The 10,083-nt window shown below is 36.2% G+C and overlaps 1 protein-coding gene across 1 annotated transcript; it reads left to right on the forward strand.

The window, feature by feature from the left end:
• Nucleotides 1-353: 353 nt before the first annotated feature.
• On the forward strand, nt 354-9,029 carry RMDN1 (regulator of microtubule dynamics 1; the record flags this gene model as incomplete). Its single annotated transcript, XM_010088008.1, has 6 exons — nt 354-465; nt 3,361-3,448; nt 5,204-5,363; nt 6,030-6,119; nt 6,778-6,833; nt 8,876-9,029. Coding segments are annotated over 6 exons (660 nt in total), but the record flags the coding sequence as incomplete, so codon positions are not given.
• Between the last annotated feature and the right edge of the window lie 1,054 nt (nt 9,030-10,083).

Raw genomic sequence — 10,083 nt, forward strand, 5'->3', positions numbered from 1 at the left:
TGGAGGCCCCGGCACCGCAGGACCTGGGACGGGCTGGTTTGATCCCTGTGTCCGTTTGATAACCACAAGCCTGCTGGTTTTGCTTCTTGCGTTGTGTTTGCTCCGTATCTGTGGTTTATTGTCAGTCCAGCGCTCTGTTCGTATTTTAAAGCGCAGTTACAAGCCTCTGCTGAAAAAGCTTAAAAATAAAATGCCCTCTTGATGATGTGGTGGTTCTTATGAAGGTTTTTTTTTTATTTTTTTAAACTTTTAAAAGGGTTTTCTCTGTTCAAAGTCTGGTGCTGGAGGTGCGAAAAACTTTTTTAAGTCAGAGTAACAATGTTTATTAACACGTATCTTATGATCCCATGCAGGTGCTTAGAAAAAGCCTTCAGACGGGGGTTGCACTCTCAGCAGGGTCCTTTTTGGCTTATGAAGCTCGCAAGTTGATTTCTGGCTTTGCTGAGGTGCATGCAAGCTTCAAAGGTAATATTTTCAAATTTTGAAGTATGTAGGTTATTCTGATGTGAAACTAAATTTTTTAGTGCCAGAATTATGGTAATGCTTTTGATTTTCTCCGTTAAGACTGCATGCAGTGTGTTTCCATGACAGGATGCTTTTGATTTGGTTCATGGTAGTCTTGTAGCAGTTTAACAAGGGGTTCTTTCAAGTGTCACTGAAAGCAGATCTAGTGGTTCATCTCGTGTAGGATGTAACACACACACACAAGGTGCATGTTTCCCAAGCTTTAAACAGCTTAGTGAGAAAGATATGGTTCAGTTAGGAATGTAGACCAAACCTTAATCAATTTCTGGAAACCTTAGTTACATTTTCAATATGAACACAGTGTGATTCCCATTTAATCTAGTCGAGCATTAGAAATATCGTGTATTTTTGTCACACGGAAAAAAAGGAAGAAAAGCCTTGCTTTACCTACCAGAAATGAATAGAACAAGTGATAAAATATTCTTTTCGGGATCTGAATAAAGGTAGTCACACTACTGGAAGAAAAGTAACATTATCTCAAAAGGGGATATGGTTGCAGCCTTAGAACTTGTCTATCACGTGGTAAATTAAGGGTTTTTGAGAGTAAGCCTAACTGAATGGAGAATGAGCCTAACTGAAATGTATGCTTACAGTCTGTTCAGATAATCTGTTTCTCTGTGTCACAAACAAAGACAGGAACATCTTAGATGCTTGTGCTTATAGAAATAAAAATTCAGACAATAGACTTTTGAATGGATAATGAACTGTTTCATTTGCTGTAATAGAAGGAGCTTTCAGTGAACAGATTTAAGATAGCTACTGAGTACACACTTCCCATGGGGAACATAAATAACACTGCGGTTGCCTCTGGCCTTTTTTAGTGCTCTCACTTGGATCTGGCATTTGCATTGCCAAGAAAAGCAATGTTGGTGGGTTTTCTATGCTAGACAAGGAGTAGATATGATGAAAATAAGAGTAAAAAAAAAAAGCACCTGAAAAATACTCTTAAAGAGATAAAAACTTAATAATTTACGTAAAACACCTAGTGGGAAACACGTTCAGAAGTTCCACTTCTGAACATTTAGTCATTAGATATGTTAGTAGTGTTCAGGGAGTCTCAACAAGCGAACATAGAATCACAGACTCATAGAATGGTTTGGGTTGGAAAGGACCTTAAATCCAACCCCCCTGCCATGGGCAGGGACACCCTCCACTAGCCCAGGTTGCTCAAAGCCTCATCCAGCCTGGCCTTGAACACCTCCAGGGATGGGGCATCCACAGCTTCCCTGGGCAACCTGTTCCAGTGTCTCACCACCCTCACAGTGAAAACTTTCTTCCTAATATCTAGTTTAAATCTACCCTCTTTCAGTTTATAATCGTTACCCCTTAACAGTTCACTGACGATAATACTGAAGATGTACCATGAAGCTAATCTTGGACACTAAAATCCAAAGTCCATGTAGACCATTATCTTATCTTATCTTTGAAATGGTTGATAGAAGGCATTTAGGGATGGCAGGATTAAAAATTATCCAGAATGCTCTTCTGATCTTCAGTGATTTATGTTCTAGGATCTTTTTAAGTTGAAGAGGAGGCTTTTTTCTTTAGTAGCCTTCAATGTTTTTTCTTCTGTAAGTAAAACTGCGCTGCTGTGAAACATGACTACCATATTCAGTGCATAACTTGAAAAAAGGAAGCTTGTAAACTTGATTAATTTTTACAAAGAGGGGGGTAGAGCTTATGTTTTGACTTAGAAGTTCAATCATGGGCCCAGGAGTAATACCAAAGAGATTACAAGCATAGCTGAAAGTTCTTTAAGAAATTAGACAAGGCTTTTGAATTAAAAGGTAATTTTTTCATATTTGAAGTTGGCAGAAGAGTAAGCTCACAGTTTGTTTTTCTCCTATATAGTTATATATGTAAACAGAATTATCTGCCTGCTTCCCTTTGGGTATTTTTCTTCCTAATTCCATCTGTTCTCCTGCTAGCATTGTGTGGCGTTAGATATTTCCATCTGTGGAATACTGTTTTATGTATTATATACATAGTATATTTATTTATATATTATATATTCAGCCAGTTGTGGAGAACGTACTCCCTCATCTCTGTTGTGTTTTAAAGTATTTTCTAGAAAAAGAATTAAAGTATCATAAGAGCAATGGGTACTTAGTTCATAAATTGATACTCTAGAAAGACAGCTGGGATTTTCAAAATAATTTTTGCTTTTAGTATCTTGAGCACATAGAGGTTTCAGTAGTTGAACTGTATTTACTGGAGTCATGTTTGTGAAAATCCTAGGGACTTCAGTCAGATAACCTTTGAGCAATGTTTCCTTTTGGCTTGTTGAGTTAAAGAGACCAGGACCCACTCAATCTGCAGTCATATTCTGGCAAATCTACAGAACCATATTGAGAATGAAGACTATTTAATTTTTTTTTTCTATTTTTAGTATTAGATTTAAATTCTGTATGTATGCTAAGGAAGGGATTTTGTTACTCTCAGATCTCTACTGCACTTGCCCTCCTGCTCGTATTTTTCATATTTTTTTTTATTTTCTGCCATTTTCACAAGGAAGAAAACAAATTGTTCTTAGTAGTATGATGCGTTGAGAAAGACACTTGAATGTTAAATCCAAGCATCCAAAACTCTCTTAATGAAAGCTGTTCTGTAGTTTCATGAGAGGCAAGTACTCAGAACTGTTTCTCTTCTTAGTAGTTCATTGTAAATGTAGCTTTTTCAGTCCTGCTCTGCACGTAAGTTGTTTGGCCTAAAAAGGGACTACATAGTTTGTGTTTCAGCTAGGTTCTCTTGCTCTAAAATGTTTTGTTTATGCTGTAATGTCCTAATTACATGTAATTTCTTCTTCTGTTTCCACAATTTTAATTCCTTCATAAGTGGAAGAAGTTATAGAGCAAGCAGACTACCTGTATGGGAGTGGAGAAACTGAAAAGCTCTATCAGTTGCTGGTTCAGCATAAAAATAGGTATTTGATTGCATTGAGACATTACCATGACTTCTTTTCTGTGCTCTTCTGTATCAGTTTTTCAACTAATGTTCTCACTCTGGTATTCTGGAGAACCTTGCTTTCACCCTTATGTAAGTAGGAAAGAAAGACTCTTTTCCTTCTAATGGAAAAATGAACGAAGAAAGGACTGGTAGCTGTAGAAGGTGAGGGTTAACACTGAAGTTTTTCAGGCACACAAAGGAGGGGTTTTTGCTTGTTTGTTTTGCTACCCTAAGAACCCTTTAATATAATGCAAAAACTCATCATGTGTCTACACGTTACTTAATGACCCAAGTACCTAGAATTTGGGTATTGAAAAATTTTTGAGAGTCACTGTTTCATTTCTTTTTCATTGCTGACCAGCTGTTCTTTCTGTTTTCATTTGTCTTGTGTTAGATTTGAGTCTGAACAAAAAAACAAAAACAAAACAAAAAAACCCCAAACAAACAAAAAAAACCTCCTTACGTTTAGTTAATGTCTAAGGAAAAAGCACAAAATGCATTGCAAACTAAAGAGTCTGTTCCTTTGGAGGAGACAAGGCATCTCACTCCTAGAACATTCCTGGAGGAAATCAACTGTTCAGTTGTTCTCATAGTTTCCAGTTTTGTTTTGTTTTTTTTCATTCTTGCCAGGGGTGCAAGAATAAAGCCTGAGAACTTAAATGAGGTCCTAGCCTGTAAGGGGCACCATGTCATAAGCAAGGTGTAAGCTTGCAACTAGGTGTATAACAATACTAATTATTCTATGAGGAGTAATGATTCCAGCATCAGTACTTAACATTTTTGTGACTTGGCTGAAAAATGAGTCTGCTAGTTTTTTGTTACTGTGTCAATTAGAGCAGGACTGCTGCACTGTGAGAAGTGACTCAGTTTTACTCCAGATAAGAAAACTGCCTTTTATTGATACTCTGAATTTAGCAATAACTTGGGTATGCTTTGTAATATTTTTTCTGGTAGTTTTGACTTCAGTATTTGGAGGGGTGGTGGGCTGGAGGGCAAGTGGGGAGTGTGTGCGAGTTTCATAACCAGACAGCCAGAACCTCTGAAAGACTTTCTAAACTTAATTTATTAAAGTCTCTATTAAAATAGTAGACCAAAATTAAACTGGTAGTTAGGTAAAAGTGTAGTAAAGTGCAAGCAGTGTTTGAAAACAATCTGTTAACAAAACAAAACTGAAAATTCCTTTGGCTGTAACATACCATACATCATCTTTGGCTATAACATACCATGCACCTTTTATTTATAATGATATAAATAAATGTACAGCTTTATGTGGTGGTGGTGTGGCTAATCTGTGTTTTTTCACAGTTGTTCTAGGAAGAACTTAATTATTTATGTACAATTACAGGGAAAAAGGTGCATAATATTTTAAACATTTCTAGTAAACATTAATATCAAATCAGTGGAATCCTGGAAAAATACCATCTAGCTAAGACCAAAGTAGTTTTTGTTTTCCCTTTGATGTGGTACTGTTGGGTTTTTTAAATCTGCATCTTTTTTGAGAAAATAAAGTCCTTTCCTACAGATATGTTTGCTTCACAGACCAGAATGGCAGACAGTCTATAATGGAGGGTTTTCATTTGTTATTTGTTACCTTGGGGTTGTATATAGCATAGAATGACAGATAGTATGTTGTCTTATCACCCATTTGAGATACCTATTGAAAGACTGGTTTAAGACCTTTGCTTGGTTTCCATTATTGCTTTAAAACAGTGATGTTTCTGTTCGTAACTAGTGATGACGCAGAGTTGTTGTGGCGGCTGGCGCGGGCATCACGAGATCTAGCTCAGCTTAGTAGTACTTCTGCAGAGGAGAAAAGACAACTGGCATATGCAGCCCTCGAGTATGCAAAAAAGGCACTTGAAAAAAATGAATCAAATTTTGCAGCGCACAAGGTGAGCCAAGTAAAATAACTTAACTGAAATCTTGTTCTTTCATTTCTGCCAGTAGAAACTGGAACAAATGTCATTGTGCTGTTTCAGCAAACTTCACCATAATTTAACTTTCCAGTTGAGAATGAGTGTGTATTTTGGAAGATAAGAGTTCAGGCTTTTGCAGCTATATTTCCCGTATCCATTTAACTAGTTCCTGTTTCCTGTGTGCAGGACCATGGAAAGAGGTGACGGATCAGGTTGATTACAGCTAATGTAATCAGCTCATTCTTCTCTGATGTAGCCTTAAAAATGTGGTACATGCCCTACATTCAGCATGCTGTTTCTGTGCACTATAGTAGCTCTATAGACTTTCACTGGAAATACTTCAGGCTCTGGCTTCCTTCTGCTTTTTTTTTTTTTTTTTTGTGCTGCTGCTTTCACAGGTTGAGACTTAACAAGTATAATCAATTGTGTTGGCATCTTGGATAAGAGGACATTGATTCCCGTACACATGCAGACCAGCAGGTTGCTTTGATGCTGTCTGAGCTGTTCGTAACAAATACTTCTTGCTCTTCTTGCTTGGTGGTGGTGGTGGCAACTGTTCTTTTTTTTTTTTTTTTTCCTCAATTTACTACTAATAGCTATGGTGCTGCATTAAATGTTTTATTTTTGTTCTTTGTGTTAAAGTGGTATGGAATTTGCCTCAGTGATGTTGGAGATTTTGAAGGAATCAAGACTAAGATTGGAAATGCCATTGTTATAAAAGAGCACTTCCAGGTAATGCAAACAGGGTTTTGCATACAACAGCATTAATGCGTCCAATATGTAGAGTGTATGACAGTTGTGAACTATTTTTTTGGTGAAAATTTGTAAGTGTACTTCTGTTCAGATGTCCTGGTGACACTTTGTTTTTTGGGCTATTGTGAGAGTCCTGAATGCACCAGCAACAAGGAGTACAAATTATCTCCTGCAGTAAACCAAGTCCATATGGAAAGGAGCCTTGAAATAGCTGAATTGCTTTTGACACCTATTAGGACTAGATAAAAAGTAACTGTGCTATTGAGAAATGGATGTGTGGCTATCCTTTTAACTGTGGATTATGTAGCAGTAAAGGAAAAATACTGGAGAAGATAAAGGACTACTAATTTTATATCACCAGAAATTATATCACAATCTGAATATGCCAAGTCTCATGTGAAACTCTTAATGACCTACTAAACACAAATGTTTAAAAATCTGTCACTGTCTTCAGTTTTTTGGAGGTGAGCCAATGTAGTTGTGCACTGGATAAATACCGTGTATTGCCTTGAAATTCTACACACTGTTAATCTGGTTTAATTAACAGTAGGATAATAAGTCTACTTTTTAAAATGCATTTTAATCCAAATGTGGCAGAACAATTTTTTACATTTTGTGTTTTTTCCCCCCTCACTAGAGAGCCATTGAACTGAATCCAAAAGATGCTACAACAATCCATCTTATAGGAATTTGGTAAGGTGTATTTTCAAACAAAAGTTAGCATGTGGCAAAGAAAATGCCAGAATATAAAATATCTTATATGAATTGCAGAAATGTTTGAAATTATTCAGTGGCTTGTAATCAGTTCATGCAAACATGAAAACCTATTGAACAGGTATGGGACGTCGTGCCTTGAAAAAGTCTGTCTGTTAAATCCTATGCACTTTAAAAAGATGAAACATAATTTTTCATTTGTTTGTTTTACTGTATGGAACTATTAAAAACTCATTTTGAAGACGTAAGTACGTTTCCATACCAGACATCAGAGATTGTGAGTACTACAATCTGTGTATAGTGAAAAATTATCAAAAGTGAGATGTGTTCCTAAAATATTTCCATTATTATCTCTCATGATACTGTATTTTAAAAGTTATATTCAAGTAAAAGCAGCTTATAAATGCATATGCATTAAAAGAAATCTCTGAAATTGAATTTACTGTTCAGGGAAACTGAGACTAAGAATTACTAGTAGATAGCATGTGAAGGATTGGAATTAGAACTTTCTGTACTAACCAGGGCATACTGTGGAGGCAGTGTGGCTGAAAGCACTATCTTTTATGTGTTAGTGAGAGACTCCAGACAGCATTTCTGGTTATTTGTCTTAAAAAGACCAAAGCTGCTACATTGTTTTACAGGAAATCTCTACTGTAAAACTGAGAGATTGAAAATAAATAAAGCCAATGTATTTGTAGCTTTAAAAAAAGATCATAAAAACCACAGACACCTTCTCTATGTTTTTTTCTGGACTCTTGAGTATCACAGTAAACTACAATCTACTGCTCCAGAGTTTATTAGTTTACAAACTTACTTCAGCTCTTCAGCATCCACCACTTATTCCCACAGGACCTAACAATTGCAATAGTCCACATTTCTAATTGGAAGTGTATCCTACTCATGGTTGGACTTTGTGATCCCTGAGGTCTTTTCCAACCTTAATGATTCTATGATTCTACCAACTAAATGAGCTTCAAGGTCAGTTTTGAGATAGGAAGGCTGTTCTGGAAAGTACTTAAGATATTGTTCCTAAGGAAAATTAGAAAAGGTGATCAGAACCCTGAGCTTATAATTGCTTTTGGCATTAAAATATCCCCATGTTTGTATATTTAAATATAGTCATTATTGAATCCTGGAGTGTCTTCATTGGAAACTGGGATTTGATATCAGCCAGTTCTGGAGTATTTTTTTCCTTTCTGACATTTTTCATAAAGCACGTCTGATGGCAAAATTTCAACTCAGACTGTATATTCCATTCCTTGCCCCCCTCTCCTCTGAACACTTCCACATTTGCATTTATTAATTTTTCACCTCCTCTAGAGGGCTCTATTTTACACAGTGAGGAATATTTTTATACTCATTGTGGGAGGGTCATAAAGTGAATAGCATTATTTGATGTTTACACCTAGAATGTTCTACGTATTTTAAATACTTGATAAATGTTTAATCCTTTCAGCATCTTTAAGATAACTGACTGATTACCTTTGTTATTTAGTAGATACGAAAACAGTGTAGAATGGCCTAGCCTAGAACACAGTAGTTTAAATCTTGGGTTTATTTTCATTCTTATAGATAAAAGTGTCTTTCAGGAATGTACTGCAGATCTGCTTTATATTAATAATTGAGAAAAACAAGGTAATGTTGAGGTAAGGCAATGACATTAATCAGTGTTGCACTGTTATTGCAAATACGTTAGAACAATATCAAATACACATAAATTGTTAAAATCATTCAAGCTCAAAAGCTGCCTCATGGTTAATAACTGTCTCCAGTTTTGTCTGACGTAATAGGAGTTCCCAGTAAAAGACACACCAAAACTTCTTCAGCAGAGCTACACAGCAATTACAAACACCTTGCCATTTTGTTGTACAGTTGTAAGAACTTGCTTATAGAACTTGCAGTGTGGCTGGAGTTGTTGTTGCTCTTGGAAACAACAATTATGACATCCAAGATACCAGAATGTTACTTGAAAACAAGACGAAAATGGGAAAGGTATACACAAATGTTTCCTTTTGCTCCAGGTGTTACTCCTTTGCTGAGATGCCATGGTACCAAAGAAAAATAGCTGCAGCACTATTTGCCACACCACCAACCTCCACATTTCAAGAGGTACAATATGAAAATGTTTCACAGATTATTATGCCCCCCACAAACCTGTTGATATACTTTTACTAATTTTCCTGACAAAGCTGACCTCTGAATAGGGAATAACCATGGACTTGTGAGTTTACAACTATCATTAATAAAATGAGAATATAACAGAAGGGTGAGGGTTATGTAAAAATATAAAAATGTTTAACTTTTTTCAGCGTGGCACACACAGACTAGTGAAAGTTATTTAATGTAGTTTGTGCAGCAGAAAATAACAAGTTTGATGTAACTTGGTTTGTATTTAGTATTACAATCTATTGCAGACAATTGTCTGTACTAGTCCCAGTGCTGATGATTCATATGGTGGTGTTATACCATGTACTTATTTGATAGGATTCTTAGAATTTTTCCCTTTATATTAAATGCAGAAAGTAATGGTTTCTTTTGTTACTTACCACTGACAAATACCTGCTCATCCCCTGGCTACATATGGTGTGGGTTTTTTCAGTTGAAAGTATTTTTGTTCATCTTTGCTATGAAAATTCTTGCTGTCATACACCCTAAAACATACTGTGCAGATGTATATTTTCTAGGGTGTCTAACACAGTATGCATCTGATTTAAACACATGTACATGTATAGAAACTTGAAAATTAAATTGCTAATAGGAAGGTTTGCTGAAGCTGTTACAATCTTTGTTTAGATCAACCAGTAGCTTTCCCACAATATTTTGTTCTTTCAAGATGGGGGGGGGCAGGATTTAGTAGAAAGTAATTGTAGAAGGCTGCTTGCTGTTACACAGCAATTTAAGCTCTGATTGAAAAAGAAATAACACTTCTTAATGGAATGTCAAGCTTGTAAGTTTTGCTGAATATCACTGTTGGAAGAATACAAAGTGTCAGCCAGGATTTTGAATACTGCAGAACCGTGCCAGTCCCAGCATCGAGTTCTGTAGCACTTAGAGTGGCTGAAGAAGCAAACTTGTCCCAGAACCTGTAGTTGAGCCATACCAGTAAGACTTCTGCAGTTTCAGTACAAAATCTGTTTTGTAGATACGTGCACACTTGAAATTCTTTGACAATATTTTCCCTCCAGCCAGTAACACGAGGAGGAGAATATAAGAACTTTGTCAAAGAGTG

Source organism: Pterocles gutturalis, unplaced genomic scaffold (genome assembly GCF_000699245.1).
Source record: "Pterocles gutturalis isolate BGI_N339 unplaced genomic scaffold, ASM69924v1 Scaffold47596, whole genome shotgun sequence".
Taxonomy (NCBI): domain Eukaryota; kingdom Metazoa; phylum Chordata; class Aves; order Pterocliformes; family Pteroclidae; genus Pterocles; species Pterocles gutturalis.